Here is a 20,916-nt window from a genome sequence, read left to right as displayed (position 1 = left end):
TATATATATATATATATATATATATATATATATATATATATATATATCATTTTATTTTATCGACAATTCCTTTCTGTTGCAAGTTTAGAATATAATTGTCTATAATACCAACTCTATTATAATCTCAGCTCAATGAATTTTCAAAAGAGTTTTCAGAGCATATATACGTAAATTGAATAAAATCACAACCTACATGAATAGAAATTCACTAATTTTGGCGCTAAGCTCTTACAGCTGTTTCGTGAAAGGATGGACAATTACCTTTCGTCCATAGAACTGTAAATCTTCCATCTAGTCACTCCTCAGAGACGCTTACAACTAATCCCAACTAGTTTTTCAATCCGTTGTGAACACGTTTATTTTCATATCAATAAATAAACGTGTTCAGAACGGATTGAAAAACTAGTTGGGATTAGTTGTAAGCGTCTCTGAGGAGTGACTAGATGGAAGATTTACAGTTCTATGGACGAAAGGTAATTGTCCATCCTTTCACGAAACAGCTGTAAGAGCTTAACTCCAAAATAAGTGGATTTCTATTCATGTAGGTTGTGATTTTATTCAATTTACGTATATATATATATATATATATATATATATATATATATATATATATATATATCATCTCTTAGTGATTATCATCCTCATACTGACCATCTGCAGAATGCAGACCGGAAGTACATTCAAAGAAAAGAAATGTATACTTGTGTGGTATTGTCTCTGTTTAGAATCCAGAACGGTGAAATGTATGTAATCATTTTCTTAAATATCGTTTAGATATTTTAGAAAGAGAACCTACACATTATGAATTGTGATTTTAGTAATGTACTCGGTTCATACTGATCCATTTTTGCTTGATTTAATTTGATTAAGTTTAATTCAGAGTTTAGAATTTCCATCGATTGATGTTTATGTCCGTTTCAATCCATTTGTATGCCCTTTAGGTCTAGGTCTGTATGATGAAATAATGAAGAAACTGGCCAGCTTTTCATATCACTGTCAGCGTACTGAGTGTCTTGAACTTTCCAATTTATTCACATGTAACTTGAAGATCGGTCGTTGGAAAGATGTGCTATGTGCGTATTTGTAAATATTTTTTAAAAATAATTTTTGCGTTGAATAATCCGTTCGAAGTGTTTGCTCAATAATTTGTAAGCTTTTCCACAATATTCGCCGGTATAGCGGTTTCTCTCTATGTTCTACAAAGACAAGTTAGCATATTATTTCACTGAGTTCAAAAGAGGTGTTAAGTTCCGATCAAATACGATGAATATCAGCCCCATATTTAATGAGGACTTTTACTGTTTCCACATACTCCTTCTGCATAGCAAAGTGCAGCGCGTCGTTCCCTTTGTTGTCCATCTGGTTAACATGCGCCCCATTACTAAGTAAAACTTGGCAGATCTTGGGCGAATGCACAGAATACATGAGGCACGTTCGACCATTACAGTCAGAGATCTGTATATCGGCTCCCTGTTTCACAAGGTAGCGAACCATTTTCAGGCTATGGCAAGCGATACTGACCGCAGATCTGTGGCTGCTGCTACGCGTGTTCACGTTGGCACCGTGTTCGATCAGGCTGGCAACAACTTCAATGGAATTTCTTGAAGCCGCTGCCCACAAAGACGTGCATCTCACCATCTCAAAGAATCCTGTTTGCTCGATATTCGCCCCACATTCTTCAAGCAAATAATTCACTAATTTCACGTTACCAACCACTGAGGCTTCGAATAAAAGCGGCCTTCCATTTATTTCCACGTGTATAATCTTCTGCCGATATTGTTTATTGTAACCATTCAAGACGCTCTTTACTTTTCTGGTCTGGTTCTGTATGGTCAAATCATTAAGTAACTGTGCAGATTCTCGTATCTCTTTCAGCGAACAGATGGTCGTTGTTTTTCCAACTAAACACAAAACAAAAAGAAAAAAACATATTTATAATTAATAAATGAGAAAATCAAATGTAAATAAACAACAACTATATGACTTTAAAGTAATAATATCATAAAATAATCATTTTGCAAAGCGCTAACTAATCGGAAAGTTGCTAACCACCGTGCATCGAAATTTATAAGCGAAAATGTTGTAAATTCAAATAATTATTTTTCATTACCGTCTACATTTTCGTTGTTTTACATGTAATTTCCTCAAAGAGTTGCATATTATGCTTTTTTTTCTGTTTATACCGTTAGTATGATTTAAATTTTCAAAGGAGAAATTCCCGCGGCATTGCTTTATCTTTTTTATGTGTGGGACGAAAAATAGTTCATTTATTAACATTGGCGACGTTTACCATAACTTACATAGTTGAATGATGCTGAGCGTCGGAACTGTTAACACAAACTATGAAATCATAGAAATATTCGAAACGAGCATTTATGCCTTTTTAAGTTATAATGGAAACTCAGTCATATGCGACCGGTATAGGTCTGCAGAACTTGCGTCATATTTTACTATTACTAGTACGCAGTAACTGAGTCATACTTTATCAGCATTATTCAGCAGATAGAGTGTCATATGTGGCCAATATTGGCTAGCAGAAACTCGGTCATACATGGCAAGAATTATTCGGTAGAAATGAGGTCATATGTATCCACTATTAGTGAAGTGAAGTTAGGTCGTATATGACCAGCGTTGGTTAAAAGAAACTTTGTCATAGGTGACCAGTATTGGTCAGAAGAAACTGGGTAACGTATTACCTGTATTGGTCAGGAAATCGTCAGCCATATGTTACCGGTATAAATCCTCAGAAAAAGGGTCATATTAATTTCCTGAAACTGGGCTATACGTGGTCCCTGATGATTACACGATACTGAAGAATATGTACCGAGTATTAATCAGTTGATTTGTCTTCATATGTAACCCGTATTGGTTAACAGAAAAGATTACGGTGTGCTTTATTTTACTATTTCAGATATTTCACTGCAAAGACATCAGTTTACTTATGAAGTTCTTTATCAACCACGCTTTAAACCGAACCGCAGAAATTAATTCATGGAAATGTTTATTTTAACCCATAACAATTTTACACACACACACACACACACACACACACACACACACACACACACACACACACACATATATATATTTATATATATGTATATATATACGTATATGTATATATATATGCATATGTATATATGTATATATATGTGTGTATATATATATGTATATGTATATATGTATATATATGTGCATATATATGCATATGTATATGTATGCATATATTTATAAAGATATATATGTATATATATACATATGCGTATATATATATGCATATATATGTGTAAAAAAGAAAAAAAAGAAAAAGAAGAAAAAGAAGAAAAAAAGAAAAAAAAGAAAAAAGAAAAAAAGATAGAAACAAAGAAAAAAAAAGAAAAAAAGGAGAATAAAAGAAGAAAAAACAACTCCATCCCTTTCAAACGCTGATCGGTTCCTTTTGTATTTTTCGTCTGATTCGATATATATTTTTTTCCTTTTTTTCTCAAACTCATTGATGAAAAAAAGGAAAAAAAAGAAAAAAAGAGAAAAAAAGAAAGAAAAAAGAAAAAAGAAGAAAAAAGAGAAAAAAAAAACTCAAGTCGTTTCAAACGCTGATCTTTTCATTTGGATTTTTCGTCTGATTCTATGTATATATATATATTTTTTTTTCTCAAACCCATTGAATTGTACCCATCACCTTCATCCTAATCATTAAGGATATACGACTTTTGGAAGGGTCCTTCATGTGTATTTTACATGTATATGTATGTGTACGTGTATGTATGCATAAATAAGTACATGCTTATATGTGTGCCTCTATGTGTGTACTTTTACATGTGGGTGTACATGCATATGTATGTTTGCGTGCATTCTGTATGTATGCATGTATGTATGCATGTGTTTATTTCCATGTGTATGTGGGGTGGAGAGGGCTCCCGTAAGCCGTGGTGAAGGCAACCCTTCTGGAAGAAGCAAATCACTGATTTAAAAAGCCACAAAGCCGGAGACCAGTACCCGAATTAAGCTGGTCTGTAGTTTAACTTGTTGCCGGCTATCCTGCTCTTGTTTGTTTCTGAATCTCAACATTTTGCACCGAGAGAGAGATTTAGCTGTTGTACAAAACTAAATCTCTGTAACATCATCTTTGTCATGATACTCCCTCAGGCATGTGTCTATAAAAAATAGTCCTATAGTAATGGAAAAGTTGTGACGCGTGTAGGCTTGAAATGCTGGAAGCATGTAATAATTAATCTGCCATCATTATATGTATCTGTGTGCGTATGTACGTATATGTGTACGTATGTTTATGTACATGTGTATGTATATGTATATATATCTATCTATGTGGATATGTATGTATATATGTCTATATGTCTATGTGTGTTTGTATGTATATATGAATATATATGTTTGTGTGTGTATTTATATGTATGTGTATATATGCATATGTGTATATTTGTGTATAAATGGATAGATATGTATGTATATGTATATGTAGTTAAATGTACATGTATATGTGCATATATGTGTACGTATATGCATGTATATGTGTGTTTGTATCTGTATATGTGTGTGTAAATATGCGTATGTATTTGTGTATGTATATGTATTATGCATTATGTATTGTGTATATATTTATATATGTGTGTATGTTTATGGATATATGTGTGTGTATGCGTGTACGTATATATATGTATATATAGCAATGACCGTCTTCAGTGTTATGTCTGTTTGAGTGTGTGAATTCGCCGGTACCACTAAAAAAAAAGTAATGTTAGGGCTCATGGATCGTAAGTGTCTGAGGGAGTGGCACTCGTCCGACAAGACGTTGCAATCATCATATGTATATATATATATATATATATATATATATATATATGCATGTATATTTATATAAATATGCGTGTGTGTGTATGTATTATTTGAACGAAGAGGCATATTTGTGTACCAAAGGTTATGGTTGGGTGCGCGATAATAGTTCTTGATCGTTTTTTGTATTTTTTTACAACTCGATGGGCAACATTCGCTTTGAGAATGTAGTACAGACTTTTCGCGTTGAAATTTTCAAATATCCGGCTGATAATGACATTTGAGATTTTGTCGAGTGTCGCAAACATTGCATTGAAATGATATACAAGATATAATCGATGTGTGGCGACATCTTGTTGAAGAAATACATTGTATATATGAATTAATAAAGTTAGTTAAAACTCATATATAACCAAATAACATAATATATTTTTAAGTTTATGATTCCAAGTTAAATTAAACATTGTAATTCCTCTTAGGTCCTATTCATACCCTCGTTTTACTGTCCCTATAAACAATATAAGTAGTTCAAGTGTTCTCTATTCGCAGTCAGGAATTCTTTTGCATTATAAACAATTCCAAGCCACCCGCCGTATACTAATTAAATACTATTAAATAATTGTTTTATTTTTGCAATAAATTTGCAGTGTAATCATTGGTTATATTTGACCTTTTTCACACTTAAAATTCATTTTTACATTTACATAACATTACATTACATAAAATTACATTTACATAAAATTAAATTTATCATTGCGACACGTTAAAAAGTAAATAGAATCACGATGTAAAAAAACTTCTAAAATAAAATTAACGCCATAAACATTTTACGAAATTCATTTAAAATTCTAAGATAAAAAATGTTTGATAAACAAATGTCAGTAATATTTTCAGAATATTACTGAAATTAGGAATTTTTCAACAATGATGGCTATTGCGAAAAATGCCCACGCGCTTAAAAATTATACAAGTTCTATTCAATCTTTACTAAATCGGTACAAAATTGGATAATATTATAATTGAATATACACTTACTTTGCATTATAGTAAAATATGATAAGGTTAATTATGGCAAATGTAATTCTTATTACCACCTTCATAATCATCGTCGTCATCATCATCCTCATCTTCATCCTCATCATCATCATCATCATCATCATTTTACAATCAGTATGTATAGAGTATTTTAAAATATATAAGTGTATATTTGAATTACATAAGACTAGCGTGTTTCAATATAAATATTATTTGGAGAAACGGAAAAAGTTCGTATTCATGCAAATACATAAAAAATAATTATATATAGTCTTATATCAAACCAACATTATTCGTTCATAATCTTGAACAATACATAAATTAAGGTAACATAATGTTTCAGTTTCTTTATGAATAACCAAATAATATTTAATTCTCGAAATCTGGTTACTATTACGCTATTCAGATTTGGTGGATAATTAAGAAAATTTTAATGGTAAAAACGAAGTATTTTTAATTACATATTGTGAGAAATTCCAGATACAACCACCGTCTTTATTGTTTAGGCCGGCCACACAGTTTTAGTAGCCGGTCCGCGATTGGTTAATTTGGAATGAGTCAAGTAAATTGCTTGGCGCCCTTTTTTGTATTATGCTTTCATTTTTCAGTCTAACAGAAACTCGGCATCGGGATAGACTCAACACAGCGGTTCTCTTTCGAGGGAGCCAAGACAATTCCTTCATGAACACCAAACTGTTGGTGAACGAAGGGCACATCTCTACAACAGAGACAACTTATATTGCTGTATTTGTCCTAATTGAGGATGACATTAAAAAACTGCGCTGCATGTTTATTTTCCAAATATTGGATCTTATCCCATTTCATTCTGAGTCCCAAGGGCTCAAATTATGCCTAATTTTAGGCGCCATTATTTCGATCGAGTTTACTATGAACATTCATGGATCCTTCCAAAGGAACACCGAATTAACATTCCGACAATAAGAGTTCGAACTAAAGGCTCTATATACGTATGGGAGCAAATCGAGCTACCGTTTTTCAAAAGGACTATACCAGAACCAAATAACTTTCATTGCTGTTACTTGCGAATAAATTTTGAGTTTAAATGTATGGTTTTTGTTTGTGGAATTCATTTGCTTCTGCAGCGAAGAAATTGAGTTGTATGAGAAAGAAATTGCTCACAATATATTACAACTTTACTGCACAAACTATCTTGAAAACAATTTCAGAAAACTAATATCTATTTCCGAAAGGATTTTTTACAACTAAATATTTAACGTTAAATTTAGCTGAAAGTCCGAGTTTTCGTAACCGCCGTGAAAACATTTTTAATTATAATTTTTTTCACCTGTAGATATACATGTAATCCTTGTAACATGGGGTCTTACCATTTCAAATACAATAAAATATAATTAGAAACTTATGAAAAAATGATGATAAGATGTTTTTCAAATCCATCAGCCCTACCAGTTTTCACTATTAAATTACACATATCTATTAGAAAAAAATACATTGTATACGGAAAAAAAACTATATAAAGTAACATTTTGGTTGTTTTGTATTCTAATCGGGAAAATATGAGTAAGTACATTCCTCGGCATTTGAATATATCACATAAGCAGGGAGACCCGACGTTGTCCAGGATTGAGTGTATCGAGAGGAAGCTTTACGTGTCTACTTCTCTTTTTATAAAATTATCTGTATATAATAGCTTCACTAGATGTATCAGAAATTTGGGGGAATTTTTGACACCCCTTACAGAAAACTGCGAATAAAATATAAAAAAAAACTCGTAATTTCTCTTTTTAAAGTTGTTTAAAAAATAATAGAAATATTATTTTTATTAAAAAAAAACATTGTTTACAAAATATGTACAAAATGCCGGCACGCCTTCATGCAGCCATTTTTTTATGTAATGAAATCAATTGAATTTTACGAGTTAAATATTTTTAAATTTTTAAGCTTTAAAAATTTATAAAAAAAATTCTATTGTTTTTTTTAATTCACTCCCCCATTCGGAAATGTCTATAAAAATTTTTATAATTAATTTACTCACCAAAGTTTCATATATCACACACTGAAGATAAATATCAATAAATAAAATATTCTAATTTAAGACAGAAAAAGAAGTCTTTTTTGGAAATTTACCTGTAAAGTCCAAAGTGCAAAAACCTTTTTTTTTAAACCACGTTTATTTTTTTAATGAAAGCTCATGTTATGTTTATATCGTCAAGTACATACCGGACACTGACGGCAATTTTTTCTATTTCATTCAATGTTCTCTTTTTTTAGATATTTAAAAAGAAAAATTCAGTCGATAAAGAAGTATTAAAATATATCAATCAAAAACTCGTGTAATTCATTAAAAGAATTTTTTTTTTAAATCGGTCAAGTTTTAGGGGGAAAACTTATAAGTGAATGTGTGTGTGTTTTTTTAGCTACGGAGGACCAAAAATACTAATTTTGGTTTACAGCCCGCATTAAAAAGACATATAAATTATGTCCTTATAAGGCACCGGGATATAAAGGCGAATATAATCAGACTTGTCTCTCTTTATTTGAACAGTTAAAAAAATGTGAATTCGCGTTTTTTATCCTTGTTTAAAAAAGTATTTTATTTAAAAAGAACATGAAATGTAAGTATAAATATGGATAAATTCTTAACAATGAACAATTGAACTACTCATCGAATAGTTGTTTTTATAGATAAGTCATTTTTAAAAATTTTTTTATAATCGAAAGAAGTAAAATTTCGTTTATTTTCCTTGAATTTTTTTTATTGAAAACTGATTTTAAAAAACAAATATTGCATAATTTGCTATTAAACCTGTTATATTTTTAAAGTTTGGTCCTTTCTCCTTTAATTAAACATAATTAGGGTTTGAATTACATTGTTCAAGAAGTTATAAGCTTTGAAAGACAGTGTCCAAATATTCCAGTGTGTACCACGAATTTATACTGACGATTTCTGACACTGCTATAACTTCACTTGAAGTTTAAATCCAAAAGCCAAGTATCATCGTGCAATTGTGCATTGAACAGATTGCATTTTTGAAATTCATCAGCTGTAATAATCAGGTTTTAGTAAGAGTGTATTCCAATTCCTGCTGTAGCTTTCCATTTCAGAAGCGCCCTTGTCTATAGAAAGAACCAACTGTTGCTTGTATAAAATTATTTTCTATAATCACTTGAATTAAAGTTAAACAAAAATAATTCAGGTATTATGCTCCGATTGTGCTCTAAAAATAACACTTATCTCGGACGCACACCTGTCTTATAAAAAATCCATAGTAGGTGTTATAGGTTGGATTATTCTGCTTGTGTGGTGATAAAACTTCACAAAGGTACTTGTGATGTTAACTTATGTAAAAGTTTTTACTTTGGTCTAAATCGGACTTCTTTCTTTAATCGGATTTTTTTGATTATCGGTTTCCAATACTAATCAGGCGCATTTAATTCCGATACCTACGTAAGAACATTCCTAAACCTATCAAGTACGGGGTGGCTTAAATAAGTTTACGCACTTTGTTCGAATGACCACGTTTCGTAATGAAAGTAACTAAAAATAGATCTCTTCGAAGTAATCTCCTCCGTTTGCGATGCCCTTGTTGTACTGCTCCAACTTCTTCTGGAAGGCCCCATAGAAGTCCTGTTTTACGAGCGTGTCAAAAACCCTTTGTAATAGCATCTTTAATCTTCCTAATTATCCCATAATGACACCATCCAAGGTATTCCTTGAGCTTAGGGAATAACCAAAAGTCACAGGGAGTAAAGTCTGGATTTTAGAAAAAGTGAATGTCTTGATGCTAATCTTAATCAAATAGTCTGTGGTCTTCTCTGCGTAGCCTTTGGTCAAACTTCATGCAAATCTTCCGCATATTCAGTTCCTCACGAATAATTGCGTGAACAGTACCCACACTGACATCAAACCATGCACATATTGTCTCTATAAACACACGGCCTCCTTATCCATAAAACTCTTTTTTTGGTCAAGCTACTCTAATGTTCTGATTTTCTTTACTCCCCCCACACCTCATATATTCTATCACCGACTCCCTGTCTTTCTTGCATCTCTTATGTCACTCAAAAACTGATGCTTGCTCCATGCAAGATGATTCAAAAGCAGTCTGAAGTGTTCCATACGTTTCTATGGCATTTTCAAAAGTTTAATACAAGTGTATTGCTTATCATCCTTCTCAAGTGTCCTCACGTTCAGATTGCATTTTTGAAATTCACCAGCTGTGACAATAAGGGTTTAGTAGGGTGTATTCAAGTCCCTGCCGTAGCTGTTCATTTGAACCTGAAATAAAAAATGATGAGTTATCCCACAAGATGTAAAGCTATAACATGTTTAATTTTCAAGCGTCTATTACAATTTTAAATGCATGTACAAGATTAGTGTAGAAATTTATTGGAGACACCCTCGTAACTTAGTCTGAAAATTATAAAATTATTGGCACAGCCGTTCCCGAGACCATAGGGAAAGGACTCACGCACAGTTCCCTTTTATATAATAGTCAGATAGATATAAGAATATGTTTTTGATGTTATTTATGAAATTAGCAAAATGTGAAATGAGATTGTATTTCATCTTCTGCAAAAAACCTATATATACATTAATTGCTGACTAGATGTGTGACAATCATTTTCTTACTCGCTCTTTCTATATATTTTTATATGCAATATTGCATTTGAAGATTCATATCTGCACATATTTGTTAGTACATTATTCGTACATAGCGATAAATAAGATATTTCTATATCTTTTATGGAGAATATAGAAGTATAATGACGTATTATTTGGCCATTTAATTTTTACGTGTGCCCATAGTCTTCAAAGGCAACATTAACAAAGAAAAGTCGGTCACTCTTTATCTACAGGATGAAAGAGATACTACGAATCTCATAATATTTTAAACGATAAAGGAACGAAAGAAACACGTAGATAGCTCAGTGAATGATGGATGGCCTGTGCAGTTAATTATAAATTACGACTAATTAGATAAATTAAAACACCATTTCTGTTAAACATGACTCCAAACACTTAGTACTTATTAGCACGCTTTCTCTGTGCGTAAAATATATAGAAAATAACTGACCTCCTTACCATCGCATGGAAATATAACATAAGATCGAACTGTGGGGATTTTAAAACCAGTGCTGAAGAGACCGAACACTAGACAACATTAATGCATCAGGCAGTTAGTAATAGACTAATTGTTTCTCAAAGAGAGAAGGTGAAGCCTTGGAATGTGGACGTCCTAGAACTGAGAGGAACGATGATCTAAACTCTGTCGGGCTGATTGTCGCAGAGATATCTTGGACTTAATATGAATAGTAATTTTATAAAACGAATGGCTTGATTAACTAGCAGTTTCCAATAAGATTCAACCTCATAAAGGATGAAGGACAGCTATCAACTGACGTCATAAAGAATGGATTGTAGTTAACAATTGCTATCATAAAGGATGACTGGCATTTTCTCCAAACCAGTAAACGTATTGATTAATGTAATAGTCACGAAACTATATATATATATATATATATATATATATATATATATATATATATATATATATGGGCACATGGACAATAAACATAGGTGTTGTTCTCGTGGCTATTTTCTAGGTACGGGCAATTAATGGCTGCTTCGGTAGGGGAGGTATGGTTTTTAACGTTGGTTAATCATAATAATTTTTTAAATTTTCGAGTATTTTTTTTATTGGATTTGAAAAATTATAGTTTGAAGTTAATTTCTCAAAGAAAAAAGTGTGTGATATAAAAATGCATGGAATAATTTTATCTAAAATCGTGAAAACCCTAGATTTCACGTAAAAATTCATTATGGAAAAAATCATGTTTTACATTTTCCTGGCAAGAAAAATATGTTCTCTGGAATTATTTGCAAGTTAAGTATTAAGCTGAAGTCTTAAGATAATGAATTAATACAATAAATGCACTTAACTTTTGCATAAAAAGACGAATAATTATCCAAAAATGTATCATTAATAGGAACGAGACTTGTTCATCATATAAAAAAAAACTCTGGCGGCAAAATTCAAATATGTATGGAAGGACAAATTAGACATAATTTCTGTCTTTATTTAACATTATTCCGGCATACCGAGCGAATTTATTTTTTTAAGTCGAAGAACCTCCTTCCTTCATTTAAAAATGCATAAAAGTTAATCAAATTCATTAATTATACTACTGACAATTTTTTCTTGGAAAAAAAAACAGTTAGCACCATTATTTATTAATATTAATACAGAATTACAATTGCTTAAGAAAACCATTTATAATCATTGAAAAAATTACACACTAAAAAAATACAGACTTACATTAAAATTTATCATAACGTTTACGTGAAATTTAAAGTTGATAAACACAAACAGGCGGGTAGTTGAAAAGAGGAGGACGGTGGGCAAAACAGACTGGTTTTCTTTTCAACTCAACTTTCGCATCTGTACTTACCGACGTGAAACGGCATTCATTTTGCCCGTACCTATTATTTTCTATTTTTCAATGGGGAAATATCATGTATAGATTGTTCTGCACTTACTGACCCACGATTTCCACGAAATTTGCTCGAGCTCGCCCGGCAACTGACGGAAATAACCCGAAAAAGTCGATTAAGCGTTCCTTATTTGTTGACGAATGCACTGTTTTGTTTAGCTTATACGAATAAATGAAGGCTACTATTTTGTAAATTGTAGGAAATACAAAAAAATAAAATAAAATAAAATAATAATTTTTTTGAACAATTTTTATATAATTTTATTATTGCGTCGGTTAGGGTTGAATTAGCTACGTATTTGTAAGTTTATTTATAGGATTTCCATGTTTTTACTGTTTATCATTATAATGTTCTCGTAGCGGTTTAACGTTTCGCGATCGGCCGCTTCCAGTTATTCCCGTTAGAAGGCGAGCACACCAGAGAAACTTCGTGGAAACCGTGAGTCGGTAAATACATAATACCCATGTGTAAATGTTTGCCTGTGTCTGTGTTTGTCTTCCTGCCCCTCTCTCTCTCCTTCTCTATCTCTCTCTCTCCACATATCTATCTATACTCCTATAAATTCGGTTTTCTTTTGTGTGTATTGATATTCATATTAAAAACCCTCTTTTCTATTTATTTAAAAAGAAAATACTATTTTCTTATATATGGGTCGTAGAATTGCATTCCCTAGCAAAAGATCTAGCTAATTTGCATATTCTTTTAAACATTCATTTTAATTAATTCCCTATTAGTTTTTTCGGTTTTCTTATGGAATGATCATCTTTAGTTAACCATTACATGTAATTATATCCATGAAGATATTCTACATGATTTATACTTGCATAATATTTGCGTAAGAAGTCTACAGAAAACACAAAATTGTTTCCATATATATTTATGTATACGTATATATTTTTATTTAATCTATCTATCTATCTATCTATCTATCTATCTATCTATACAAGCGAACGTGTCTGTGGGTGGTGTCTGTGTGTGTACATTTCCTACGCAATAACTCTGTCAATTTTAAGTCTACAGACTCGAAATTTGATATACAGGGTACTGAGATTTGGGAAAATCTTTGTAATTAGTTTTCGACTTTGGCTGTTAAGGTGTCAAAATTCAACGATTTGACCATTGAGAACACTACCAAACTCCTCCGATAATTTTGGGTCTAAACACATGAAATTTTAGATATAGGTTCCTTGGACATTGATCTAACTTAATAACTTGATTTGAGCCCAACCCAATAAATGTTAAGGGGTCATAATAGGGGTCAAATTAAAAAAAAAATTGACCGCCTTTTTTTTGCTCAACATACTCCTCCAAACACCCGGGCAACGCCGGGTTTAAATGCTAGTATATATATATATATATATATATATATATATATATATATATATATATATATATATATATAATTTTTAAAATTAAAATGTAATTATCCACTGACATGTGTTTCGTCGTCTACGATTCGTTAGATTGGCTGTATCTAGCGATATTCGAAATCGGGACCCAGCGGTAATGAGCCTAAACACTTACCCCTTGACCATCTCGCCAACTGTCTGGATATGTCACGATTTACTTAGATGTTGTTTTGTTTTGGTTTTAGCGATATATTTTGAATGAATTCACTTATTTACGAAAGTGCATTTTTACCTAAATGCGATTGGGAATAATTTTTCCTTTTTAACCAATTTGGTTCCCCCACATGGGGAGCGGTATATATATATATATATATATATATATATATATATATATATATATATATATATATATATATTATTTTTAAAATGTAATACTGCGATATATCCAGACAGTTCGATACAAAACACCTGATGAAGTCCGAAGGGCAAAACGGCCGAAACGTTGTGACTATAATAACCAAGATGAGGAAGTCAGTTCGACAATCTCAATAAATGAAAACACCTCATCTCAAAAATACAGACAATTACCAACATCTAAGTAAATCGCGATATATCCAGACAGTTGGCGAGATGGTCCAGGGGTAAATGCACTTTCGTAAATAACTGAATTCATTCAAAACATATCGCTAAAATCAAAACAAAACAAGATCTCTCTCTCTCTCTCTCTCTCTCTCTCTCTCTATATATATATATATATATATATATATATATATATATATATATATATATATATATAACCGCATCTGTATATATATATATATATATATATATATATATATAACAACATCTATATATAACCACATATATATATATAACCACATCTGTGTATATATATATATATATATATATATATATATATATATATATATATATATAACCACATATATATAACCACATCTGTATACATATATATATATATATATATATATATATATAATTTGAAAATGATTTATTAAGTATAAATTTTGATGGCATAGGGAAAGTGGATCTCTTTTGGTGCATGGTGACGGTCTTTTAAGGCTACAGTGCTCTTGCTCTGCCCCTTGAGTGTTAGTTTTTCAATCCTAACATTCCGACTTCTGTCATATATTCTTACGGCGGATAGACTAAGTATTAATGCAGACAATCGCAAACCGAACCGGAATATAAAATATAGTATGCTTTATCTTCTCTTCCAGAAAAGTATAAGTCTTTCTCGACTAAAGTAATTTCTATTTTTGTCTCAGCCAAGGTGACCCTTTTGGTAGACTTGAATACTCCACTTAACTGGCTTCGTGTCACATCTAGCTCTTCTGGTCCAAAGGCAACAAAAATGCAAACCTCTTCTAGAAACTAGTCTTAGAATTATACTATATTTTAGTGCTTGTGCAGTTTACGGACTCCGGTATATTTAACCTAGGATTTTCAAGTCAAATACATTTCTTAGTGTATATTTCGTTTATTAAAATTTGAGCTAAAAGTACCAAATAGTTAAAAGCCTCTCTCTTCATGTTAGGAATGGCTTTCTAAATAACATGATTTCAGCACAGTAAGTAAACCACACAATTACAATATTGTATGTATTTTGTACTCTATACGGAAAAAATCGAGCCGCTGTAATTGTAGGCCAGGGCCGGGTTTCTTAATAAATATACGATACTTTTTTGCAGCATAAACTTTGAAGAATTCGACAGAAATTTCCTAGTTTTGCTGAGAAATTCAGGACTTAAGACAAATCATTGAATTTTGAAGAAAGATAATCGAAAATCCAACCATCTACCCTGTTTTATTTTGGAGAAATGTATCAATTTTACATCAGACACAATTTTCGTCATATAACATTTGGCAAATATGCGTAATTTTTATTGTCTTTTTGTCGGATTTTTTCATCATACAAAAAATGAACTGGTCCTTTATCACTAATCCAACGTTGAAATTATGTGGGTGTACATTGTTCATCAATATAAAAATTAAACCATGTCTCCAAATATTTTACATGTCGATTGATCATTTGTATTATTTTAACGATTATTCCCATCTTTATTTTTAATATTTTATTTTTATTCAATTTTAACACCAAACAAGGCACGTTGTCGCTTTAAAGAAAGGGGGCTACTATCGAGGACATAAGTTGAAGGGATATTATAAAGGAAGATCAGCAGATAGATTACACTTGAACTTCTGCATGTCAGTACTGTTAAGAAAGCAGAATCCTGGAAGGGAGTTCCAAAGTCTAGTAGTTCTGGGGAAGAAACTATTGGAGTAGAAGGCTTTCGCACACCTAGGGATCTCTACTTTGTAGGGGTGGGATTTAGCTGTTTGTCAGTTTGTCGGGGGTATTTACGTCGAGGGAGCACAAGTGCTTATAGTTCGTCAGAGCTTTCACCATTAAAATACTTGTAGAACAGGCAGAGGAATGCAACATTTCGTCGATGGGACAGAGGCTGACGCTTAGATGACAGTTCAGGACCTATCAGCTTGGCGACTCTCTTTTAAACCCTGTTCAGAAATGAGAGACTAGTAGCAGATGCACCAGCCAAAATGTGACAACAGTACTCCATACATTGAAGAATGGAGGCATTATAGAGATACGCGGTGTAAGAAGGGAACCGTGGGAGTACTTTGCGAATAAGAGGGAAAATGGGAACTACTTCCGCTTTAGGTAATAGCGATGATGATGATGATGATGTCATTCCTAGGATTAAATCTAATATTTTAATGTCACGAATTAATGTATCTAAAATGTCGTTATGACAAGATTTCAGCCGATTTAAAATCTTAAAGACAAAAAAAGCCATCAAATTTTCAGTGAAATTATCATCTCTCGGTCTCCTAGCGACAAATGTACAGCTCTAGGTGTGTCAGAAACTGATTTTACGAATGCGTGAAAAAAATATTGAATAATTCGACCCCCTGTCTTTCCAAGATTATAACTACTCGAAAAATGTAATTCAAACCCTAATTTCATTTTTCAATTAAAGGGGCAAGGACCAAGATTTCATTAAAAAAACAACAACATGGTTAAAAAAAAAAGTTTTAAACTTCGGATTAACAGGTAAATTTCTAAATAAACACTTGTTTTTTCTGTTTTAAATTCAAATATATTTATTTATTGATCTTTTATCTTCAATTTGTGATATATAAAACTTTGGTGAGTAAATTAATTATTTACTTTTTAATAGACATTTCAAAATAGGGGGACGTGAATTTAAAAAAAAAATTTGTCTGAAATATTATATACAGTTTATTGGAAAGAACATAAAATTTAACATTGACCCTGAAAATATCGTAAAAATTGAATCAATAGAAAAATTTTGATAGATTTTTAAAGTTTAAAAATTGAAAAATATTTAACTCGTAAAATTCAATTGATTTCATTACGTAAAAAATGTTTTTAAAAAAATAAAAAAATAATATTTCTATTACATTTTATACAACTTTAATAGTTTATTTTGGAAGTATGATCAATAAAGAAAATAAACAACCTACTTTTAAAACAGAAATTACGAGTTTTTTAATTCACATTTTCGTGTTAGGGGTGTCAAAAATTCCCCCAAAATTCTGATACACCTAGTGCGCTTCGTTGTTGATATGGTTCCCTGCTGAGTCAGGTATCTCGATAATTATGTAAAGTTTAAGAATACTCACCATCTCATACTTTACATCTCACCCTGTAAGATGGAGTTAGTTTATTGTTAACTAGCTGGGCGATCTGACGTTGCCCGGTATTGAAATAGAATCAACAAATGTTTCACCCTCCAATATTTTTTTATTATCGAAATCGGTGAAATCGTTCATTTTTCAATCAAATCAATTAATTGCCTGCTACAGTTGGCGACAGGGAAGGGAGCTTTACATGCCTACCCGCGACGAATTAGTCCACGACACATTATAGATTACATTGCACTGTAGAGAACCTACTGTTAATTTCATAAAATTATTCTTATTGCTCGTTTAAAGTTTAAAGTACGAAAGTCGAGTGTAATCGTTCACTTGTGCTCTAAACAGAAGCAATCATTTCGAACACGCCTCTTTCATACCAAAGAAACTACTGCTAATTTTATATGCCGAGCGATTTTGCTTCTCGGGTAATAAAACTTCTCAAATTCACTTGTAGTATTAGGCGGTATAAAGCGTTTACTTTACCTGTTTATTATTTCATCGCCTTTTGTTTTTTTCAATTATCGATGATTAGGTCTTATTAAAGACATTACGAGTCAAAATTTATATGAACACTTCCAAGCACATGAATCGCACTTGTGTGAATTATTTTTTAAAAATCATTTCAGCCGCTTAGGAGTCCATATAGGACGAACTCACACACAAAGTTCCATTTATATAATAGATAGAAAGTCTGAAGTCCCCCAATCGGGGAATGCCGACGTAGCTGATTAAGCATATTTTGTAAACCAGGGTGCTGGCCTTTTAGGGCACTTTTTTTTTAATCCCACATTTTCTCGTCGTCAGCTGCATTTCATTCTTCTCATTTCGTTTAAAATATTATTTTCCTCATATATATATATATATATATATATATATATATATATATACATATATATATATATATATATTATGGTACTAGTGCACTTATTGATCCGCACTGAAATAATAACGTTATTATTTAAAAAGCCATTCTTAACATGGGGAGGGGAGGGTGTTTTGAACCTATTCTATACTTTAACCTTACACTTAAATAAAAAAAAAACATATCATAAAACTTTAATTAAACTTGGAGATACGATTAAAACAATAGCGCGGATAAGTAATTGCATTAGCACCATATATATATATATATATATATATATATATATATATATATATATATATATATATATATATATATTCTAATGAATTATTATGAAGTTATTTCAATAAATTAGTTTGCAAATTCGTTACAGTCTTTTAACCCAATTCTAAACATAACCCAAAATTAACGCTAACTAGCAACCCTTTGGGACTTAGGATTAAGAGTAAACAAAATTGTTAACCACCCTATAACGGTTCAGTTTGCCTGCTTTCCAGATGTCTACAATCTTATTGTTTCCAAGTCAAACGTAAACAAGTTCCTGATGAGCCGTTCCACTTAAGTTAACAAATTTACCGCATTTCCATTACTGACGATTACTATCTTGTCCAATTGACTACTGTACACTCTTTAACACTCATCCTCGAGTGGTCTCTAGGCCTTGATAACTGGTGATTCCGATGTAAAAAAAAAGTAAGTGATCATTTTAGTTTAAATTTATATAATGAAACTGATCCACCACTAAATCCTAAAATATTTGATATTCATGCAGAATACAAACAGTACTGAAATAAAGGTTATTATTTAGAAAACCTATTCTTAACATGATGAGATATTCTGTAATTTCCCAAACAATAGATACTGTAAAATATGAATAGTACTTATGTATTTTTGGTACCGCGCTGAAATAATAACCTTCTTTCGAAAGCCATTCTTACCATTTTAACTAATCTGTGCTTCTACCTAATAATTTAATTAAACAAAATATACCGTGAAACTTTAACTTAACCCGAAAAAAAATATTTAAAGATATCGCGATACGAAAAATACATTAGCACCGTATGAATTAAGCATGACATTCCTATAAATAAAACACATGGTAAGTATTCTGCGAATATTGTCGCTTTATTATTATTATGTTTTTTTGTGTTTATGCACTTTTGTTACCGCGCTATTTTTTTTTTAATAGTTAAATTCAAGTGAAAGTAAAGAATATCTAGAAAACATCCTCCCCTTCCCATGTTAAGAACGGTCTTCTAAATAATAACGGTATTATTTCGGCACGGTAAGAAAAGTGCATAACTACCTTTTCTTCGTTTGTTTTTCATTATTCTATTGAGTTTTTCAGTTTGCTTATACCTTACAACGTAAAAAACGTAGAATTTCAGCGGCAGGTGTTAATCTTACAGATGGCATCTTTCTCGTAATTTTTATTAGTCGCATGCAAGCGACTCCATAAGTCACTCGGTCGGTCGGTCGGTCGGTCGGTCGGTCGGTCGGTCAGTCGGTCGGTTTGTCCGTAACACTTTTGTGCGAGAAACCTCACATATAAAACCTTGGTCAATGTAGGGGAAACCCTTCATATCAATTGTCACTATCCAGCTCCCCTACTCCTCGGAGAGTAGGCTCCCATTTCCCCTTCACTCCTCACATTAAAAATCGGTCTTGTGCCTAATTTGCTCGGTAGGGGAGCAAATAAGTACCCTTTTCTTGGCCAAAAGGCCAAGATCAAAGTGTAGTATCTTGTTCTTACTACATGCTGTACTTATTCTGATATAGAGTGGGGGATCACTTTTTTGTATTAATTTAATCTAAAATGATCACCCACTTTATAACTAGTCAGTCTCAAAGCCATTCGAGTCATTCACCAGATCATTCGAGTTGTTTTTGAAGGATTCCAGTTATTTTTTAAGCATTCAAGTCATTCTTAAGATCATTCAATTCATTAAAGTCATTCTAAGTCATTTACTTTTTATTTATTTAAGTCATTTCAGCCCATTTTTCGGTCATTTTACTTTATCTTTAAGAATTTCATGTCAATCCTACATTCACACATTCATTCATTACACAAGAGCACGCGACTAATGGCTATCAGCCTTGTTTTAAACTAAGCAAAGTACTTAAACCATAAAGAGTGCGCTATAGAAAAACCCAAAATTACCGAAAGGAAATTATTCCAGTCAAGAAAATTCAAAAGTTATAATGGAAGTGTTACGTACCCATTTTGTAGAGAGACCAGCGACTGAATGGTTGTTCTGCGGGAAAATTAAATGAAATGAGCAAAGAGAAGAGAAAATGACGTCATAAAAGATTTAATAATTTTGAAAAATCTGACGATCATTTTGTGACGTCATTCATGTTAAAGATACGATTTGAAGAATGGAACAGAAACAGTGACGTAGTAATATACATTATGGATGCCTTGAGAAAGGCAAAGGCCAAGGGAGAAAACCCCGACAAAAAATCCGGTCTGGAGTTCCGATTGGCGGATGGTAAATCTGCAACATCTTTCCGGCAGCTCCTACATCCGCGCTGGCACAGACTGTATTGGCTTGCCTTTCCGTTGGAGTCTGCTTGCAATACCGAGAGGGGGACCTGATATATGGGTAAGGTTCTCTAATTACCGGCCCAGACCTGCACCTGATTAGCCATAGCAGACGCTGTAGTAAACCAAACTAGATGCAGAATGTCGTTGTCTCAAG

General features: G+C 32.0%; 1 protein-coding gene across 1 annotated transcript; it reads right to left on the bottom strand.

Moving 5' to 3' along the window:
• Positions 1-844: 844 nt before the first annotated feature.
• LOC145277092 (uncharacterized) lies at positions 845-20,580 on the bottom strand. The gene is made up of 2 exons (XM_080128757.1): positions 20,434-20,580; positions 845-1,901 (listed from the first exon to the last, which is right to left on the bottom strand). The coding sequence occupies exons 1-2, from the start codon at positions 20,435-20,437 to the stop codon at positions 1,255-1,257; spliced, it is 651 nt and encodes a 216-aa protein (XP_079984883.1). The 5' UTR covers positions 20,438-20,580; the 3' UTR covers positions 845-1,254.
• Positions 20,581-20,916: the final 336 nt, after the last annotated feature.

Source organism: Euprymna scolopes, chromosome 5 (assembly GCF_053919585.1).
Source record: "Euprymna scolopes isolate OS-2025 chromosome 5, ASM5391958v1, whole genome shotgun sequence".
Lineage (NCBI taxonomy): Eukaryota > Metazoa > Mollusca > Cephalopoda > Sepiida > Sepiolidae > Euprymna > Euprymna scolopes.
The sequence above is the reverse complement of the archived record's forward strand: the minus strand, read 5'-3'. Positions and strand labels throughout refer to the sequence as shown.